General features: G+C 41.9%; 1 protein-coding gene across 1 annotated transcript in view; it reads right to left on the reverse strand.

Moving 5' to 3' along the window:
- Positions 1 to 14420: 14420 nt before the first annotated feature.
- LOC120041682 (equistatin-like) overlaps positions 14421 to 23302 on the reverse strand; it is a 43976-nt gene continuing 35094 nt past the window's right edge. Inside the window, exons 5-6 of the mRNA XM_038986545.1 lie at positions 14633 to 14764; positions 14421 to 14500 (exon numbers count right to left, since the gene is read on the reverse strand). Of these exons, the coding sequence (XP_038842473.1) occupies positions 14421 to 14500; positions 14633 to 14764 (212 nt within the window). The remainder of the gene's footprint in view (positions 14501 to 14632; positions 14765 to 23302) is intronic.

Here is a 23302-nt window from a genome sequence, read left to right on the forward strand (position 1 = left end):
ATCTGTCTCCTCACCACGTGCTCTCACCACTGGTGTCCCCAGGGCTCTGTTCTAGGCCCTCTCCTATTCTCGCTATACACCAAGTCACTTGGCTCTGTCATAACCTCACATGGTCTCTCCTATCATTGCTATGCAGACGACACACAATTAATCTTCTCCTTTCCCCCTTCTGATAACCAGGTGGCGAATCGCATCTCTGCATGTCTGGCAGACATATCAGTGTGGATGACGGATCACCACCTCAAGCTGAACCTCGGCAAGACGGAGCTGCTCTTCCTCCCGGGGAAGGACTGCCCGTTCCATGATCTCGCCATCACGGTTGACAACTCCATTGTGTCCTCCTCCCAGAGCGCTAAGAACCTTGGCGTGATCCTGGACAACACCCTGTTGTTCTCAACTAACATCAAGGCGGTGGCCCGTTCCTGTAGGTTCATGCTCTACAACATCCGCAGAGTACGACCCTGCCTCACACAGGAAGCGGCGCAGGTCCTAATCCAGGCACTTGTCATCTCCCGTCTGGATTACTGCAACTCGCTGTTGGCTGGGCTCCCTGCCTGTGCCATTAAACCCCTACAACTCATCCAGAACGCCGCAGCCCGTCTGGTGTTCAACCTTCCCAAGTTCTCTCACGTCACCCCGCTCCTCCGCTCTCTCCACTGGCTTCCAGTTGAAGCTCGCATCCGCTACAAGACCATGGTGCTTGCCTACGGAGCTGTGAGGGGAACGGCACCTCCGTACCTTCAGGCTCTGATCAGGCCCTACACCCAAACAAGGGCACTGCGTTCATCCACCTCTGGCCTGCTCGCCTCCCTACCTCTGAGGAAGTACAGTTCCCGCTCAGCCCAGTCAAAACTGTTCGCTGCTCTGGCACCCCCAATGGTGGAACAAACTCCCTCACGACGCCAGGGACAGCGGAGTCAATCACCACCTTCCGGAGACACCTGAAACCCCACCTCTTTAAGGAATACCTAGGATAGGATAAAGTAATCCTTCTAACCCCCCCCCCCCCCTTAAAAGATTTAGATGCACTATTGTAAAGTGGCTGTTCCACTGGATATCATAAGGTGAATGCACCAATTTGTAAGTCGCTCTGGATAAGAGCGTCTGCTAAATGACTTAAATGTAAATGTAAGAGGTTTTCCAGCTCATTATTTATCTCCTTCTGAAATATCATTGTGTTTCCAAGACATTGTAATGCACTTCAGACTACATCTTCATCAGCTTCAATTAGGTAGAATTAAGTATCTTCATAACCATATTGTGACCCAATATGCAGCACATGAATGTGTTACAAAAGTGAAAACGTTCACTTTGAATTGACCCCAACCCAGTCAAACAGGTACATATCGGACAGGTCCAGCAGGTTTTGGGCTGGACAGAAAGTATGTGGAGGGTTGAAGGATGAGAGAGTGAGAAAAATAGAGGGAGGGGTCTGACTGGACAGGTCCTTAAATAGGAGTTGAGGGAGAGGTAGAACTCAACTCAAATGCAGGACAGAGAGAGAGAGAGACCCAGTGAAGACCTTTGAAGATCTCTGAAGAAGTGAAGCTACAACTGAAGACTTCAGAAGGTGAGATTTCAACATCTGTTCATCTAATACTGTACCTGTCTATGTCCCAACTGACCTCCTATTCCCTTAGTAGTGAGCTACTTTAGACAAGGGTCCATATTACCTTTGTGGCACTGAGCTATTCTCTATGTTGTTCACTGTGGGCCCTGGTCCAAAGTAGTGCACTACATAGGGGATAATAAGCCATTTAGGAAGCATCCATGTTCCTGTGTGCAAGGAGAATCTATTGTAAGTGGTTGAAGAGATGATACCTGGGATCACCAGGACCAAGTTGGGAAAATGCTGCCTTAGCAGTTGCATAAGTTTTGTAGCTTACACAGGGTTTCCTTAACCTCTCTGTCACGGATCCCTCCAGTACTGTTGCTCTTTCCGTGCACCGGTTTCGGAGGCCAACGTCACCGGCCTCTAGGAACTGAACTGTGTCATTGCCCACACCTGATCCACATATTCTCCCCTGAATAGTAATTGTATGTTTGTGCCCTTTGTTCTCATTCGATTTATTGTTCCAATGTCCGTTGGTCGTGTGAGTACCTGTGCCTTGTTTGGCTTTCGTGCCGCTTGTATTGTGCATAGATGATTACGAGTCTCGTCCCGTGTATTTATTTGAGGTACTCTTCGCTCTTTTGAATGGGTTTCAGCCCTGTGTTTTGTATACGTGTTTGTTTGGTTATAAAAAAAAATGCATGCAGTGGGCATAATACAAGTCAAAATAAAACCCTTTGCTTTTATAATTAAAGGATTGATGCTTTATGGTTACGTGATGACATCACGTAGTCCAACAAACAATGATTAATCAGACTCATTTTCCACAACAATTTGAACCCGTTTTATTCCATTCTTGGACTTCACTGTTCTCCACTCATCTTTCTCGCTAACTGTACTCAACTTGATTTCAACTTCAAATGACACTTTTGCTACCGCCATCTCCACCAACCTCCTCACAAAAATCAAGAGGGAGGGGTCTGACTGGATGGGTCCTTAAAAAGGAGAGGAGGGAGACGTAGGACTCAATCTCAGCCAAAGGGAGCGTTAGAACTCAACTCACAGGCAGGATTTCAGAAAGGGAGATTTCAACATCTGTTCATCTAATACTGTATGTGAATGTATCCCAAATAGCCCTCTATTCCCTATGAAGTACACTACTTTTGACCAGAGCCCATAGTGAATATGTTGCCCTGGACACATGTAGTGCACTTGTTTTGAAGGATAATGCTAATTCCACAAACTCCCAATTACCCTCTGGACACGCCCCTCTCCTGCTAACTCACCACACCTGAACTCACTCTGCTAATCACCAATTCCTCTTCCATTCTTATGGTATATAAGCAGCATGTTTAACCTGGGTTTGTTCAGTGTTTGTGGTGTCCCAGTTTCTTTATTGTTCCTTTTGTTGGTTGGCTAAAGTAAGTTTCTGCTATTGTAACTTTTCTAGGGTTTTAAATTCCTGCGTTGTGACATAATATCCTGTTCATCCTAGCTTGTGTATTGTTATGGTGTCTAATACTGGACTAGCTACCTTTAATATAACTGTAAGAGAAGTGTTACAGCTTGTGAGATGAGACATGGTCCGAAATGTCCCTGCTAGCAGAATGTCTTACATCTATAATCCTGTACACTGTTCTGCTCGGTTGCCTTTTGCACTATGTCTCAGTGAATAAAACACTATGAAATGCTGTTTTTACTTTCACCCCCCCCCCTCAAAATCAAACAGATTCATTCCATGTTGTGCTCAGCTGCCTTGCTAATCCCCCTCACAACATGGGCACCATGATGGGCCGGACAGGATGTAGAGGAAACATGGATGTGCAAAGCCAGAACAAAACATTGGCAGCCATATTTTAATTGGTATTGTAAACTAGATTTATTTTTTGCTCAGTGCTGTAAATGATGACTTATCAGAACCATCTAGTGTATTATGGATTGATCTTCAGAGGTGGGACCCATGCTGCTAGCAGGTACCTCATTGAACAACGTCTAGCAAGCTGTTGCTATGGAATGTCCTTAGACCTTGCTTCATTAATTAATAGGTCTAATATTGGGCTGTGGTGTAGCTTACTGGTCAGTCGTATGTTAATGTGGTGTATTCCCTCCAGCACCACGTCTTATCACAGCCTTTCCTGATGGCCATTTCACCTTACCTACTGGTGTTACAAGCCACTAAGCCTTACCTGCCAGCCTTTTGTACTGTGCTTTTAATTTTTGTTCAATAATAAAAGAACCAGAATATAACTTTGTTCAACCATAATATCAGCATTCTGAAAGATTTGGCAATACCCAAAGCTGCAGGGCATTTCTACATTTGGGAACTAGAACTCTATTACTCCTGTCTGAGTGGTGAGAAATACCTGCCCAGAATTTCTTCTCATCCCTGCTTAGGGAATAGGTTTGTGTTTAGGAAAGCAGACATATTCCTGTTCTAATCTACTATATGTGAAGGAAGATGCCTAGTCCTTCATTAGTTGAATCTGTGATTAGTACTGGGATACATCTGACAAGTGTAATTCTGGGGTATGTGGAGAGGTCAGGGGAACACTGCACTCCCCTACATGCTGAAGTTCTCTGACTTGGTTTTGATGGCTTCACTCTTTGTTTCTCTCAGGCGACTCCATGACCATGTTGACCAGTCTTCTGCTTCTCACTGCTGCCTTTGCTCTGGGAGATGCACGTAAGAATCTACTTTTCTTGACTCGATCTGTATGTTTCTTGTAGCAGAGGTGACTGACTGATCTACAAATAATTGTAGCTGTGATTTGTACATCTTTCTCCAATAGCCTTTAAAGCCACAACTTCTCCTTACAGATTCACTTCTAGAAGAAGACTTGTGTCCTTCCGGTTGGACCAAATATGGATCAAGCTGCTTAATGTTTGTAAAGACTACAAGGAGCTGGCCTGAAGCAGAGGTATCACCCTTACATCTACTGTGAATTTGAAGGGGAAGTGTTGTTGAAATTAGCTCTTTGACATGACCTTAAAGGTGATACGTTCTTTAACGGCAACACATGACTGTAAAATACTGGACTTCCCTTAAAGATGGGAATTTTCTATACTTTTGAATATTTAATGTGGAGTTGTGCCGCCTGTATATTGGGACCCACAGGACATGGCTTAAGACGCAGATAAACTAGTATCTTTAAGAAATGTTTTAAAAGGGAGTTAGTTGTGATGGTCAATATTTGGTTGAGAGTCCAGAAGACAAATTCTCAGCTAGGCTGGTAGACTGACTAATAGATGAAATGTCTTTGTTAATTGCTTGGCTATTATTGTAGATAATATTTTTCTAAACTGACTTGCCTAGTTAAATAAATACTTTCTTCTCTAGAGGCACTGTGTGTCCCTTGGTGATCAACTGGTGTCTGTACCCAACGTTGTGAAGTACCTTGGCGCAAACCTGGCATCTGTGCACAGCTCCGAGGAGGATCACTTTCTACAGGCGTTGGTCTTGGTGAAGACTGTTGGTTTCCCTCCTACCTGGATTGGCGGCTTTTATTCTGTTAAGGTGGGACCATTAAGCACAGCGTCATATAGAGCCATTATTGCAAGTAACGCCGTTCCATCTTTCGCAAGTGAAAAGCAAACCTTGTTAAAAATGTGAGGTTTGGCATGTAGGCTACCTGTAATTTGTGAGTTGTCTGAGTTGTGTGATGTTCTAATGTGATGTTGTGTGGACCCCAGGAAGAGTAGCTGCTTTTTTTAACAGATACTCAAATGGGTTCCTAATAAAATGTCAAGATTACCCAGGTGACAGGTAGCCTTGCCGTTAAGGCCATGGGGGCAATAAAGGCAAGGTTGGTAGTTTGAATGCCAGAGCTCACAGCCTGAAATCTGACATGCCCTTGAGCAACACCCTTAACCCTAATTGATCCTGTAAGTCATTCTAGATTAATTTACTAAATTACTTTAATGCATTTAACTGTCAACTTCAGTAGGAGGCTTTTATACACATGTAAAACAGTTGTAGTTAAGTATAAATGCGATCGAAGTAATATATTCCAGGCAGTCTGCTTGTAAACATGTGTATGGGGTTTCTAGCTTCAAGTTGTAGACTAGTTATGGTCTTTGAAATGCATTGGGATGATTGCAAATGTGAGGAGTAGGCTCCAAGTTCTTTACACAAGCATCAGTCGGTGTGTTGTGGTAGCTTAGTTTCAGGTGGTCGAAGAAAGACTATACATTAAGTTTATTCTGAAACCCCACTTTCCCCCCCCCCAGGACAGGCAGTGGTTCTGGAGCGATGGCGCCAACTTTGATCACCAGAACTGGGCAAAAGGAAGGCCTGATGCTGGTGCCAGAGACACTTGTATTCATATCAACTTTGGAGGTACAGTAAGCTGTCATTCACTGATCCAGTCATCAAATTAAACTTATTCTTAGTTCATTTAACTATTTATTCTCATAGACTTTCCTACTGTTGTCTGTCTACAGCTGAATATTTAGGTTGTGTTTCGTCTTCAGGTCAACAGCGCTGGAACGATGAATTATGTGTAATGAGCTTGCCCTCGGTGTGCTCCCTGAGACTCCTGCCTCTTCGTCAGACTATACATTAAAAGCAGCAATGCTATTCCGTAGTTCTGCATCAATACTTCATGGTAACGTCAAATACTTTGTTGCTGTTAAATGAAGTCTCATTTACTACACAAATATTGAGGAATTGTTTGCAGCCAATAAAATGTGGACACTATTTTGTCTAATGAGTTATTGAACATGAATGATACGTTGAAGATAGTATTCTTTCTTACGGGTCCCCTGTGGGACTCAAACCCACAACCCTGATGTTGGAAGTGCCATGCTCGACTGTGTCACCAGGACATATAACTGTCGTTGTGCTTAACTTTTTGTAAATGTTTACCTGTGAAATGACGCAGTATGTTTAGGAGGTTCAAAAGACATGTTTAACCTATCATGAAGTTTGTTTCTGAAGTTCAGTTTTAAAGAACTGAGGCCATTAAGCATTATGCCTGTCCTTTGTCACTACACACTAAAAAAAGTCCACTTGTTTACAATGACGACGGCGCCATCCTATAGGAAACCGAATGATGGCTGAATGTGCTATAGCCTGGATTTGTACCAGGTACTGTAGTGATGCCTCTTGTACTGAGATGCAGTGCCTTTGACTGCTGTGCCACTCAGGCACAGGTTCCTGGAGTACCCTTTAGGGTTTCTTCAAGTTGTAACTAGGGGGAATCCCTTGTAAGTGATCCTTAAAGCAAAAATTCAGTCATGAGGTGAAATGCCAGCGGAGCTTCAAGTCCAATGTTTTATATCTGGGGTGTTGATGTTCTCTATCCGTAGCCAGAATGCTCACCTTGCACTGCAACATCGAACAGGATTCCAGTTACATTCATCAGTGGTGTAGGGAGGTTGCAGTCTGAACATTTTTATTATACAGATTAACAAAACTATCTCACGACAGATTTCATACCTCGGTGTTTGTGGTGATTGACTTTTGCTAAAAGTTCTCATACTTTGTCCATAATGTAGAGTCCTATAGGGTATTAACATTTCTAGGACACACGTTTCCCCCCCACAACATTCCGCTGAAAAGGCAGCGTGCGAAATTAAAAAATATTGTTTAGAAAATATTTTCACACCTTAACAAGTCCAATACAGCAAATGAAAGAAACATCTTGTTAATATACCCATGGTGTCTGATAAATGTACAGCGAGATCAACATTTATGCTAGATCTCCAAAACGCACACAGCCATTTTTCCCAGCCAAAGATAGTCAAAGCCGAAATAGAGAAAATGAATCACTAATCTTCATCAGATGACTCATAGGACATGTTACACAATACATTTGTTTTGTTCGATAATGTGCATATTTATATCCACAAATCTCGGTTTACATTGGCGCTATGTTCAGAAATGCCTCCAAAATATCCGGAGTAATTAGAGCCACGTCAAATAACAAATATTCAAACTTTGATGAAAGATACATGTTTTACATATAATTAAAAATACACTTGTTAATGCAACAGCTGTCAGATTTTTAAAAAACTTTAGGAAAAGCTTACCGTGCAATAATCTGAGACGGCGCTCAGAAATACACATTTCTCCGCCATGTTGGAGTCAACAAATTACATAAATATTCCCCTTGATCTTTCATCAGAATGCAGTGCCAGGAATCCTAGTTCCACAAATCGTTGATTTGTTCGATAATGTCCATTACTAGTGTCCAATTAGCTACTTTTGCTAGCACGTTTAGTTCACATGTCCAAACCCTTGCGACGGTCCAGTTGATCTCGGACGAAAACTTCAAAAAGTTATATTCCAGGTCGAATAAACTGGTCAAATTAAGTAGAGAATCAATCTTCAGGATGTTATCATATATCTCCAATAACGTTCCAACCGGAGCGTTCGTTTTTGTCTACAGAGCAATGGAACACATGGCCATATCATGACTAGTGCTTCCTTCCACGTTCTACTGACTGTTGACATCTAGTGGATGGCGTAGGAAGTGCCGTCAGATCCATATCTTACTGGGATGTGAATAGACAATGAGTTTAACATCAACCAGCCCCAGAATTTCCACTTCCTGTTTGGAATTTTGCCTGCCATATGAGTTCTGTTATAATCACAGACATAATTCAAACAGTTTTAGAAACTTCAGAGTGTTTTCTATCCAATAGTAATAATAATATGCATATATTAGCATCTGGGACAGAGTAGGAGGCAGTTCACTATGGGCACACGATTAATCCATAGTGAAAATGCTGCCCCCTATCCCTAAAAAGTTAATTGACGAGGTACGGGAGGATGAATGTGCTCTGCATAACATACCAATACCAATTGACGTACCTCGTCTGTATACCTGCGGACACAAGTCTTCTGCACGCAATACAGCTAACCTTATCCATTGAATTGTGTCCATGTTCTGTTTAAGATTGACACAGGAAAAGATGGTATCAAACAATATTTGTCATACAAGGGACAAACCTCACCTTCATCATTCCATTTTTCAGTTAAGAGCCTGCTTCTACTGTCCTTATCTAAATGTTTGTTGGGCAGGTAGGTTCCTGCGAGAACCCCCACCAGCTAAGGAGGTTTATTGATGAACCCCACCTATCTTATTCAACTGTAATCATGCACCTGCAACAAAGCTAGCTCAGATGTGCGAGTGCCTTCTGAATCCTAGTCCAAGTACGCTCTAAAAATGTGAGGTTCAACTGGAGTTCTAAGGTCCGCAGTTCTTTTTAGAACCTTACGGTTCTTGGCACTGAAAATGGCCCACAAAAGGTTCTTCCAAGAACCCCATAGAAGGTGGATAGATCAAAAAATATATATCAGAAGACACTAATATGACCCCACCATCAATAGACACTAATATGACCCCACCATCAATAGACACTAATATGACCCCACCATCAATACACACTAATGACCCCACCATCAATACATGAATATGACCCCACCATCAATAGACACTAATATAACCCCACCATCAATATACAATATGACCCCACCATCAATACACTAATATGACCCCACCATCAATACACTAATATGACCCCACCATCAATACACACTAATATGACCCCACCATCAATATACAATATGACCCCACCATCAATAGACACTAATATGACCCCACCATCAATATACACTAATATGACCCCACCATCAACACACTAATATAACCCCACCATCAATACACTAATATGACCCCACCATCAATACACTAATATGACCCCACCATCAATACACTAATATGACCCCACCATCAATACACTAATATGACCCCACCATCAATACACTGATATGACCCCACCATCAATATACACTAATATGACCCCACCATCAATACACTAATATGACCCCACCATCAATATACACTAATATGACCCCACCATCAATAGACACTAATATGACCCCACCATCAATAGACACTAATATGACCCCACCATCAATAGACACTAATATGACCCCACCATCAATACACTAATATGACCCCACCATCAAAACACTAATATGACCCCACCATCAATACACTAATATGACCCCACCATCAATATACACTAATATGACCCCACCATCAATAGACACTAATATGACCCCACCATCAATAGACACTAATATGACCCCACCATCAATACACTAATATGACCCCACCATCAATATACTAATATGACCCCACCATCAAAACACTAATATGACCCCACCATCAATAGACACTAATATGACCCCACCATCAATACACTAATATGACCCCACCATCAATAGACACTATGACCCCACCATCAATACACTAATATGACCCCACCATCAATACACACTAATATGACCCCACCATCAATATACAATATGACCCCACCATCAATAGACACTAATATGACCCCACCATCAATATACACTAATATGACCCCACCATCAACACACTAATATAACCCCACCATCAATACACTAATATGACCCCACCATCAATACACTAATATGACCCCACCATCAATACACTAATATGACCCCACCATCAATACACTAATATGACCCCACCATCAATACACTGATATGACCCCACCATCAATATACACTAATATGACCCCACCATCAATACACTAATATGACCCCACCATCAATATACACTAATATGACCCCACCATCAATAGACACTAATATGACCCCACCATCAATAGACACTAATATGACCCCACCATCAATAGACACTAATATGACCCCACCATCAATACACTAATATGACCCCACCATCAAAACACTAATATGACCCCACCATCAATACACTAATATGACCCCACCATCAATATACACTAATATGACCCCACCATCAATAGACACTAATATGACCCCACCATCAATAGACACTAATATGACCCCACCATCAAAACACTAATATGACCCCACCATCAATAGACACTAATATGACCCCACCATCAATACACTAATATGACCACACCATCAATAGACACTATGACCCCACCATCAATACACTAATATGACCCCACCATCAATACACTAATATGACCCCACCATCAAGAGACACTAATATGACCCCACCATCAAGAGACACTATGACCCCACCATCAATAGACACTGATATGACCCCACCATCAATACACTAATATGACCCCACCATCAATAGACACTATGACCCCACCATCAATACACTAATATGACCCCACCATCAATAGACACTATGACCCCACCATCAAGAGACACTAATATGACCCCACCATCAATACACTGATATGACCCCACCATCAATACACTAATATGACCCCACCATCAATAGACACTATGACCCCACCATCAATACACTAATATGACCCCACCATCAATAGACACTATGACCCCACCATCAAGAGACACTAATATGACCCCACCATCAATACACTGATATGACCCCACCATCAATACACTGATATGACCCCACCATCAAGAGACACTATGACCCCACCATCAAGAGACACTAATATGACCCCACCATCAATAAACACTAATATGACCCCACCATCAATAGACACTAATATGACCCCACCATCAATACACTGATATGACCCCACCATCAATACACTAATATGACCCCACCATCAAAAGACACTGATATGACCCCACCATCAATACACTAATATGACCCCACCATCACTAGACACTGATATGACCCCACCATCAATACACTAATATGACCCCACCATCAATAGACACTAATATGACCCCACCATCACTAGACACTGATATGACCCCACCATCACTAGACACTAATATGACCCCACCATCACTAGACACTGATATGACCCCACCATCAATACACTAATATGACCCCACTATCAATAGACACTAATATGACCCCACCATCAATAGACACTAATATGACCCCACCATCAATAGACACTAATATGACCCCACCATCAATAGACACTAATATGACCCCACCATCAATACACTAATATGACCCCACCATCAATAGAAACGAATATGACCCCACCATCAATATACTAATACGACCCCACCATCAATACACTAATATGACCCCACCATCAATACACTAATATGACCCCACCATCAATACACTGATTTGACCCCACCATCAATACACTGATATGACCCCACCATCAATACACTAATATGACCCCACCATCAATACACTAATATGACCCCACCATCAATACACTAATATGAACCCACCATCAATAGACACTGATATGACCCCACCATCAATACACTGATATGACCCCACCATCAATACACTAATATGAACCCACCATCAATAGACACTGATATGACCCCACCATCAATACACTGATATGACCCCACCATCAATACACTAATATGACCCCACCATCAATACACTAATATGACCCCACCATCAATACACTAATATGACCCCACCATCAATATACTAATATGACCCCACCATCAAGAGACACTATGACCCCACCATCAAGAGACACTAATATGACCCCACCATCAAGAGACACTATGACCCCACCATCAAGAGACACTATGACCCCACCATCAAGAGACACTATGACCCCACCATCAATAGACACTGATATGACCCCACCATCAATACACTAATATGACCCCACCATCAATACACTAATATGACCCCACCATCAATACACTGATATGACCCCACCATCAATACACTGATATGACCCCACCATCAATACACTAATATGACCCCACCATCAATAGACACTAATATGACCCCACCATCAATACACTATGACCCCACCATCAAGAGACACTAATATGACCCTGCCATCAATACACTAATTTGACCCCACCATCAATAGACACTAATATGACCCCACCATCAATAGACACTAATATGACCCCACCATCAATAGACACTAATATGACCTCACCATCGAAAGACAATATGGCTTGTCTGAAGGTAGACCGGTACCAGTTTAAAAAATGAATAGACGTATACAGTTTATTAGGTACACCCATCTAGTACTGGGTTAGAGCCCCCCATTGCCTCCAGCCCATTGCCTCCAGAAAATCCTGAATTCTTCAGGGCTTGGAAACATTGCTCAATTGGTATCAAGGGACTTAACATGTACCAGGGAAACATTACACCTCCGCCACCAGCCTGTACCGTTGACACCAGATAGGTTGTGGCCGTGGACTGATGCAGCTTACTCCAAATCCTGACTCTGCCATCACGCAGCCATGCAATATCCATAGGGAAACATTGGCAGTAGAATTGCTTTACAGATGAGCTCAGGGACCTTCAATGTGGCACCGTCATAAGAAGCCACCTTTTCAACAAGTCAGTTTGTATAAAGTCTGCCAGGAGAAGGCGAACTGCCCAAATGCATAGTGCCAACTAAAGTTTGGTGGAGGAATAATGGTCTGGTGCTGTTGTTCATGTTTCGGGCCCCTTAGTTCTAGTGAAGGGAAATCTTAATGCTACAGCGTACAATGACATTGTAGACGATTCTGTGCTTCCAACTTTGTCGCATCAGTTTGGGGAAGGCCCTTTGTTTCAACATGACAATCCCCCCATGCAGGTTTATACAGAAATGGTTTGTTTAGATTGGTGTGGAAGAACTTGACTGGCCTGCACAGATACCTGACCTCAACCCCATTGAATACTTTTGGGATGAATTTGAACGCCAACTGTGAGCCAGGCCTAATCGCCAAAAATCAGTGCCCGTCCGCTCTTATGCTCGTGGCTGAATGAAGCACGTCCCCGCAGCAATGTTCCAACATCTAGTGCAAAGCCTTCCCAGAAGAGTGGAGGCTGTTATAGCAAAAGGGGACCAACTCCATGATTTTGGAATGAGATGAGATGTAACGAAACCAGGAGATATGAATCATCTTTCATCAAGTCATCCTACAAGTTCTAATACAACATTTACTCATGTAAAGATGAAGAGCATGTACTTTATTTTACAGGATGATATAATGCATGAAGCAAACAATGGAATGATTTAGTGAAATGTGAAGCTGTAGACTCAGTAAAGGGGTCTTTCATCCCTCTGTGGCCTGGAACAATTCTTCAGCCTCTGAGTAGCATGGTTCTGATTGTGGACTCTGCTGAACTCCTGTATATATATTGGAATGACATTTCGATGTCGACGGAGGACCAAAGCTGCCATAATTAAAATGAATATAAAGAATCCCACACAAAGGAAATACTGACAGATTTCATTCCACAGTCCAAGTCCTGCAGTCAGAGTTAGGATGCTAATATTTTGTCAACTCTTTCAGTTGTGTTCCGTGGGTGTCACTGAGTAGGCTGATGCCCCATTTCATGGACCCAAGAGCCATAGCATAAAAAGGCCTTGCCTGTGCACGTGAATAAACCCCGCAACCCCTTCTCGGATGTCAATCTTTCTGATTTCCACCAATCAGTGTTGATGTCAGAGTGATTAGAGGGACAATAGAGTACTGAGTAGCAGGCAGTTAACAAGTGTGGTAGACTACTAATGACCATCAGCAGCATCAGAGCTTGGAGAAGCCTAACTACTACATTGTCACGTGGAATTTAACTGCCTTCATGTCCTGTAACTGCCGGTGTGGTGGTAATACAGTCACCATAACAGTCCTACTCCTTCCTCCACTTCCCAGAAATGAACTGGTTCAGATACATTGTTCAGCATATCACACCAACAAGAAAGAAAGTAAATCAACAGTTTAATCTCTGGATTTCTTCATTTATTTGTATAGAATGTGAATCAGGTCCTGTAGTACAGTAAAGACAACTGTCAAAGTCTTCAACATCTTCGTTCCAACGCTTTTCATCTCTGTCCACATCTACAATTACAGACACAACAACAACATAAACATCCAGAACCAGCTACAAAGAAATAACATTTAGTGAATGAGTGAGAGTGTGTGTGTTGTTGTGTGTATATACCTTGGTGGACAAGTGGCTAGAAGTTGCTAACAGTTGATAGCAGTGCCTGGTGGAGTCTCAGTACCCGGGATCTTCTGTCCTGTTCTGGTGACACACCAACAGTAACCTACCAGAAATGGACATGTTAATAACCTGTTAAATATATAATATTTACACATTTTACTGTAACACATTGAATTTGTCACGTTCAACTGAATTGGAGAATTTACTGTGGGCTTGTATGTGTGTGCGTGTTAACCTGTAGAGCCTGAACATTGCTCAGGGGTGTATTGTCCATCGTCGTCACAAGTGGGGATGAAGGCTCCAATTGGGCGCCTTAGCGCGGCATCTCGAGCACGCTCACAAGGGGTCTTGAGTTGTATGATACCATCTTGATAGACAGGTAACATACATTGTAATGTGGACATAACATAACATTGCTGGACAATGTATGGACATGCGTATGGACACAATATACATTGCTGGAACCTTGGGCTGTGAATCTCAATCTTATACATCAACATACATCTCTGGAACAAGAGGAGTGGCAGGTAGCCTAGCGGTTAGAGAGTTGGGCCAGTAACACAAAGGTTGCTAGTTTGAATCCCTGAGATGAGAAGTTGAAATATCTGTCTATGTGCCCTTGAGCAAGGCACAACCTTAATTTATCTGGTGTCACGGCTGACCTTTTTAAACTGTCTCTTCTCTCTAGGGAGGTTTCCATGGCTTGGAAGACATCCACGGTTTGTCTTTTTTTTTTTTTATGGGGAGATCAAGCTGATCCTAACTGTTTATGGCCTATTGCTATTTTTCCCTGTTTTTCAAAAGTTTTGAAAAACTTGTCAATAATCAACTGACTGGCTTTCTTGATGTCTATAGTATTCTCTCTGGTATGCAATCTGGTTTCCGCTCAGGTTATGGATGTGTCACTGCAAACTTAAAAGGTACTCAATGATGTCGCCATTGCCCTTGATTCTAAGCAATGTTGTGCTGCTATTTTTATTGACCTGGTCAAAGCTTTTGATATGGAAGACCATTCCATTCTTGTGGGCCGGCTAAGGAGTATTGGTGTCTCTGAGGGGTCTTTGGCCTGGTTTGCTAACTACCTCTCTCAAAGAGTGCAGTGTATAATGTCAGAACATCTGCTGACTCAGCTGCTGCCTATCACCAAGGGTGTACCAAAAGGCTCAATCCTAAGCCCCACGCTCTTCTCAATTTACATCAACAACATAGCTCAGGCAGTAGGAAGCTCTCATCCAGATGATATGCAGATGATACAGTCTTATACTCAGCTGTCCCCTACCTGTATTTTGTGTTAAATGCTCTACACCAAAGCTATCTTAGTGTCCAACAAGCTTTCTCTGGCCTTAACCTTGTTCTGAACACCTCCAAAACAAAGGTCATGTGGTTTGGTAAGAAGAATGCCCCTCTCCCCTCTGAGGGTTTAGAGCTTGAGGTAGTCACCTCATACAAGTACTTGGGAGAATGGCTAGACTGTACACTGTCCTCTTGCGGATCGCCTTCCACAAGCTTCCCACAATAAGTTGGTTGAATTTTGGCCCATTCCTCCTGACAGAGCTGGTGTATCTGTGTCAGGTTTGTAGGCCCCCTTGTTTGCACATGCTTTTTCAGTTCTGCCCACAAATTTTCTATAGGATTGAGGTCAGGGCTTTGTGATGGCAACTCCAATACCTTGACTTTGTTGTCCTTAAGCCATTTTGCCACAACTTTCGAAGTCTGCTTGGGATCATTGTCCATTTGGAAGACCCATTTGCATCCAAGCTTTAACTTCCTGACTGATGTCTTGATGTGGCTTCAATATATGCACATCATTTTCCATCCTCATGATGCCATCTATTTTGTAAAGTACACCAGTCCCTCCTGCAGCAAAGCACCCCAACAACATGATGCTGCCACCCCCGTGCTTCACGGTTGGGATGGTGTTCTTGGCTTGCAAGCCTCCCCTTTTTCCTCCAAACTTAACAATGTCCATTATGGCGAATTAGTTCTGTTTTTGTTTCATCAGACGAGAGGACATTTCTCCAAAAAGTACAGTATTTGTCCCCATGTACAGTTGCAAACCATAGTCTGGCATTTTTATGGCGGTTTTGGAGCAGTGGCTTCTTCCTTGCTGAGCGGCCTTTCAGGTTGTGTCGATATAGTACTCGTTTTACTGTGGATATAGATACTCTTGTAGCTGTTTCCTCCAGCATCTTCACAAGGTCCTTTCCTGTTGTTCTGGGATTGATTTGCACTTTCCACACCAAAGTACGTTCACCTCTAGGAGACAGAACGCGTCTCCTTCCTGAGTGGTATGACGGCTGTGTGGTCCCATGGTGTTTATACTTGCGTACTATTGTTTTTACAGATGAACATGGTACCTTCAGCCGTTTGGAAATTGCTCCCAAGGATGAACCAGACTTGGAGGTCTACATTTTTTTCTGAGGTCTTGGCTGATTTCCTTTGATTTTCCCATGATGTCAAACAAAGAAGCACTGAGTTTGAAGGTAGGCTTTGAAATACAGCCACAGGTACACTTCCAATTGACTCAAATTATGTCAATTAGCCCATCAGAAGCTTCTAAAGCCATGATATTATTTTCTGGAATTTTCCAAGCTGTTTAAAGGCACAGTCAACTTATTGTATGTAAACGTCTGACCCACTGGAGTTGTGATACAGTGAATTATAAGTGAAATAATCTGTCTGTAAAATTTTGGGGAAAAATGACCTGTGTCATGCACAAAGTAGATGTCCTAACCGACTTGCCAAACCTATAGTTTGTTAACAAGAAATGTGTGGAGTGGTTGAAAAACAGGTTTTAATGACTCCAACCTAATTGTATGTAAACATCCACCTTCAACTGTAAGTGTGAGGTGTGTCACTCTTACCTATGGGAGCAAAGGTGTCTCCCAGAGCAAAAGCTGTGCTGACAAGCAGAAGGATGGTCAATGCCACCATGGTGATAGTCTGGAGAGAGAGAGAGAGAGATATGTTGTACTGGAAAACCCCAAATCACTGGAATGGCTGAGAGGTTAGGAAACCCTGTGTTAAGTACATAACCTACTGTATAGCTGTGGGTACTAGAGGAGAGGAGAGGAAACCCTGTGTTAAGTACATAACTGTTAGGAATTTTGTTAATAAATAGTTAAAACAAATTCTAGCTTTAGATAAAACTATAACTAATTGAACTCTGCATGCCTGGTGAAAAGAGATTTGTGTTGTGGGTCATAAAATATGCAGAAAGGGTCGTTAAACTATGGTTGAACTGACCCAACTTAGCCCTGAGGTGCTTAGATAACTTTTTAGGTTTTCCATTATCTTGAGTTGTCTGCTAAAGTGGTAATCAATTATAGTGAGCCTTCAGGATAAATGATTATATGGTGTTTCATGTGAGTGCCCTGTGAGGTTAGAATGAACTTTTGAACCTGTTTTCTATTTGTCAGGACAATGAGACTTAATTCTGTAATCTATGACGTCATATCTTGTATATAAACCTGTGTTTATGATCAAATGGTAGCTTGCTCCGAGAATAAATACTACTATTATCAAATTTTGATAAGACTGTATCCTGTCTATTTTATGTTAATAAGTATCTTACAAATTCTTATAAATAGACAGATTGAATTTAATTAATGAGTATATTGTAGGAATTATTTAATTCCACTAACAATAACCTACTGTATAGCTGTGGGTACTAGAGGAGAGGAAAGGAAACCCTGTGTTAAGTACATAACCTACTGTATAGCTGTGGGTACTAGAGGAGAGGATAGGAAACCCTGTGTTAAGTACATAACCTACTGTATAGCTGTGGGTACTAGAGGAGAGGAAAGGAAACCTTGTGTTAAGTACATAACCTACTGTATAGCTGTGGGTACTAGAGGAGAGGAGAGGAAACCCTGTGTTAAGTACATAACCTACTGTATAGCTGTGGGTACTAGAGGAGAGGATAGGAAACCCTGTGTTAATACATAACCTACTGTATAGCTGTGGGTACTAGAGGAGAGGATAGGAAACCCTGTGTTAAGTACATAACCTACTGTATAGCTGTGGGTACTAGAGGAGAGGAGAGGAAACCCTGTGTTAAGTACATAACCTACTGTATAGCTGTGGGTACTAGAGGAGAGGATAGGAAACCCTGTGTTAATACATAACCTACTGTATAGCTGTGGGTACTAGAGGAGAGGATAGGAAACCCTGTGTTAAGTACATAACCTACTGTATAGCTGTGGGTACTAGAGGAGAGGAGAGGAAACCCTGTGTTAATACATAACCTACTGTATAGCTGTGGGTACTAGAGGAGAGGATAGGAAACCCTGTGTTAATAAGTACATAACCTACTGTACAGCAGTGGGTACTAGAGGAGAGGAGAGGAAACCCTGTGTTAAGTACATAACCTACTGTATAGCTGTGGGTACTAGAGGAGAGGATAGGAAACCCTGTGTTAATACATAACCTACTGTAATTGAGAACAAAGGCCACAAACATACAATTACTATTCAGGGGAGAATATGTGGACCAGGTGTGGGTAATGACACAGTTCAGTTCCTAGAGGCCGGTGACGTTGGCCTCCGAAACCGGTGCACAGAAAGAGCAACAGTACTGGAGGGATCCGTGACAGAGAGGTTAAGGAAACCCTGTGTAAGCTACAAAACTTATGCAACTGCTAAGGCAGCATTTTCCCAACTCGGTCCTGGTGATCCCAGGTATCATCTCTTCAACCACTGACAATAGATTCTCCTTGCACACAGGAACATGGATGCTTCCCAAATGGCTTCTTATCCCCTATGTAGTGCACTACATTGGACCAGGGCCCACAGTGAACAACATAGAGAATAGCTCAGGGCCACAAAGATAATATGGACCCTTGTCTAAAGTAGCTCACTACTAAGGGAATAGGAGGTCAGTTGGGACATAGACAGGTACAGTATTAGATGAACAGATGTTGAAATCTCACCTTCTGAAGTCTTCAGTTGTAGCTTCACTTCTTCAGAGATCTTCAAAGGTCTTCACTGGGTCTCTCTCTCTCTCTGTCCTGCCTGTGAGTTGAGTTCTACCTCTCCCTCAACTCCTATTTAAGGACCTGTCCAGTCAGACCCCTCCCTCTATTTTTCTCTCTCTCTCTCTCTCTCTCTCTCTCTCTCTCTCTCTCTCTCTCTCTCTCACATCCTTCAACCCTCCACATACTTTCTGTCCAGCCCAAAACCTGCTGGACCTGTCCGATATCTACCTGTTTGACAGGGTTGGAGTCAATTCAAAGTGAAGGTATTCAACTTTTGTAACACATTCATGTGCTGCATATTGGGTCACAATATGGTTATGAAGATACTTAATTCTACCTAATTGAAGCTGATGAAGATGTAGTCTGAAGTGCATTACAATGTCTTGGAAACACAATGACATTTCAGAAGGAGATAAATAATGAGCAGGAAAACCTCTTGTCATCATTGTGATGTCACCAGATAGACTTTAGTTGCAGCATCATTTTAACTATAAGCTCTGGAATGTTGAATTCATTTGAATTATCTGCCGTCTGTCTAACTGACCTTTTGCCCCAGAATGTTGGGCAACTGATCGTAGAGCTCCAATGAATAGCAACCGTCGTCAAGTCCAACAACTTGGAAGAGCTCATGTTTACAACACATGAAATCCATTGAGAGGATTACAAAAAAGGTAGAGTTTATTGAAAAACGAATAGTTTAAATGGCTACATATTTTTAACAGTGCACCAGAGATACTTGCTACTGTGATTCCTGAAATGCAGAGTCTGTTGGAGTTCTTTCAAATACAAAATTATTATTTTGTTATATTGTTTTCTGGCTCAGCTGGTTAGCGAGCTCTGTCTCATTGACAACCCAATGTTGCTAATGGCCAGCTATCTATCCTGTTAATATAACTTGTTTTGTTAGCTAGGTAATGTTAGCTAGGTAAGTTAGCCATGTTATGAACACAACTCTCATCGGCTGTCGACATAAGAATTCCATTTGAGCACTAGCTAGTTAGCTCCAAAAGTGGTTGGTAACTTTTGGCTGCATGCTGACAGCGCATTCAGAGCCATTAATTGAAATAATCGACTTGTATTTATTTCCAGAGTTTCCTGGTCTTTGCATTAACAAGATATTCATTTCCAGCATCTTTCAGACCGTTGAAAATGCAACGAAAAGAGAGGAGGACAGGCACAGCCTGCCCCACCACTCCCAATGATTCTCAGCTAGCGGTGGCTATTTTTAGCAGAAGTTTGTGGGTTTTTACATAATCGTAGTGCAAAAGTATTGTGCAAAAAATACCATAAACCACATAATATCTGTGTGATTTAATTTAAAACAGTCTGCAAGATAAGAGGTGATAGATCAATGTCAAGGCTAAAGTATTGGAAGAGAGATATGCCCTAGGACCAGCAGCATTCCTTTGTGAGGAGGAGAGGTGGGAGAGGGTGAATAGCTAGCGTGCCTTTTCTTTGTGAGGATCAAGGCTCTCTTTCACCAAACCTTGTCATCAACGTGACTTTCTGTATTTCTGGAAGAACAGGACAATGGAATAGATGGATGACGTATGTCCCAAATAGAACCCTGTTCCCTACATAGTGGACTAGTTGTGACCCTATAGGCCCTGGTCAAAAGCAGTGTACTATGTAGGGAATGTCTTGCAATAGGTTTATTGTGTAAGATGGTTATTATTGTACCCCTGTAGCAAAATATGTTGTCTTAAAAAGTTCATTTAAAAGAATCCAACTCCTTCCTCCATTTCCCAGAAATGGACAGGTTCAGATGAATTGTTCAGCATATCAAAACGACAATAAAGAAAGTAAAATTGACAGTTTAATCTCTGGATTTCTTCATTTATTTTAATGGAACGTGAATCAGTTCCTGTAGTACAGTAAAGACAACTGTCCGTCTTTTCAACATCTTCGTTCCAATGGCTTTCATCTACGCTCACATCTACAATTACAGACAAAAACAACATTCAGAATCTGCTGCAAAGGATTAACATTTAGTGAATGAGTGTGTACCTTGGTGAAACAGTTGATCTTGGTGGCGTATTAGTACCCCGGATCTTCTGTCCAGTACTGTTCACACACCAACAGTAACCTACCAGAAATGGACAAGTTAAAAACATGTTACATATAAACTCAGCAAAAAAGAAATGTCCTCTCACTGTCAAATGCGTTTATTTTCAGCAAACTCAACATGTGTAAATATTTGTATGAACATTACAAGATTCAACAACTGAGACATAAACTGAACAAGTTCCACAGACATGTGACTAACAGAAACGGAAAAATGTGTCCCTGAACAAAGGGGGGGGGGGTCAAAATCACAAGTAACAGTCAGTATCTGCTGTGGCCATCAGCTGCATTAAGAACTGCAGTGCATCTTCTCCTCATGGACTGCACCGTTCTTGCTGTGAGATGTTACCCCACTCTCCACCAAGGCACCTGCAAGATGAGCAACTTTAGCTAGCATGTGTAGTACAAGTGTCCAAACGCTGGCGCAGATGCAGGCAAATGTCGGACGAAAACTTCAAAAAGTTATATTACAAGTCGAAAAAACTGGTCAAACTTCGTAGAGAATCAATGTCCAGGATGTTGTTATCATATATATCCAATAACGTTCCAAACGGAGCATTTCTTCATGTCTGTATAAGTAATGGCACACATTGCCGTTTCATGACTAGCGCACGTGACCAGGAACTAGCATTCTGCCAGACCACTGACTCAAATAGCTCCCATCCGGCCCCACATCACACTAGAGGCTTCATTCCACGTTCTACAGACTGTTGACATCTAGTGGAAGGCATAGGAAGTGCAAACAGATCCATATATTACAGGGAATTGAATAGGCGATGACTTTCACATCGACCCTTCTCAGAATTCTCACTTCCTGTTTGGAAGTTTGCCTGCCATATGAGTTCTGTTATACACAGACTTAATTCAAATAGTTTTAGAAACTTTAGAGTTTTTTTCTATCCAATAATAATATGCATATATTAGCATCTGGGACAGAGTAGGAGGCAGTTCACTATGGGCACGCGATTCATCCAAAGTGAAAATGCTGCCCCCTATCCCAAACAGGTTAATAGAATAACACCACTAACTAATGGCCCGACAACGGGATCTCTCGTTGGGTTAACTTCTACTTGCACACAATCCCGGATCCGGGAGCACCCCCATCAGTAAAAAAGCTGACTAGCATAGCCTAGCATAGCGTCACAAGTAAATACTAGCATCTAAATATCATTAAATCACAAGTCCAAGACACCAGATGAAAGATACACATCTTGTGAATCCAGCCATCATTTCTGATTTTTAAAATGTTTTACAGGGAAGACACAATATGTAAATCTATTAGCTAACCACGATAGCAAAAGACACAACTTTTTTTACTCCACCATTTTTTTCCTGCATAGGTAGCTATCACAATTTCGACCAAATAAAGATATAAATAGCCACTAACCAAGAAACAACTTCATCAGATGACAGTCTGATAACATATTTATTGTATAGCATATGTTTTGTTAGAAAAATGTGCATATTTCAGGTATAAATCATAGTTTACCATTGCAGCCACCATCACAACTCTCACCAAAGCAGCTAGAATAACTACAGAGACCAACGTGAATTACCTAAATACTCATCATAAAACATTTCTGAAAAATACTCAGTGTACAGCAAATGAAAGACAAAGATCTTGTGAATCCAGCCAATATTTCAGATTTTTTAAGTGTTTTACAGCAAAAACACAATATAGCATTATATTAGCTTACTACAATAGCCAACCACACAACAGCATTGATTCAGGCCAACAATAGCGATAACGTATAAACCAGCAAAATATATTAATTTTTTCACTAACCTTCTCAAACTTCTTCAGATGACAGTCCTATAACATCATATTACACAATACATATAGAGTTTGTTCGAAAATGTGCATAT

Source organism: Salvelinus namaycush, unplaced genomic scaffold (genome assembly GCF_016432855.1).
Source record: "Salvelinus namaycush isolate Seneca unplaced genomic scaffold, SaNama_1.0 Scaffold503, whole genome shotgun sequence".
Classification (NCBI taxonomy): Eukaryota; Metazoa; Chordata; class Actinopteri; order Salmoniformes; family Salmonidae; genus Salvelinus; species Salvelinus namaycush.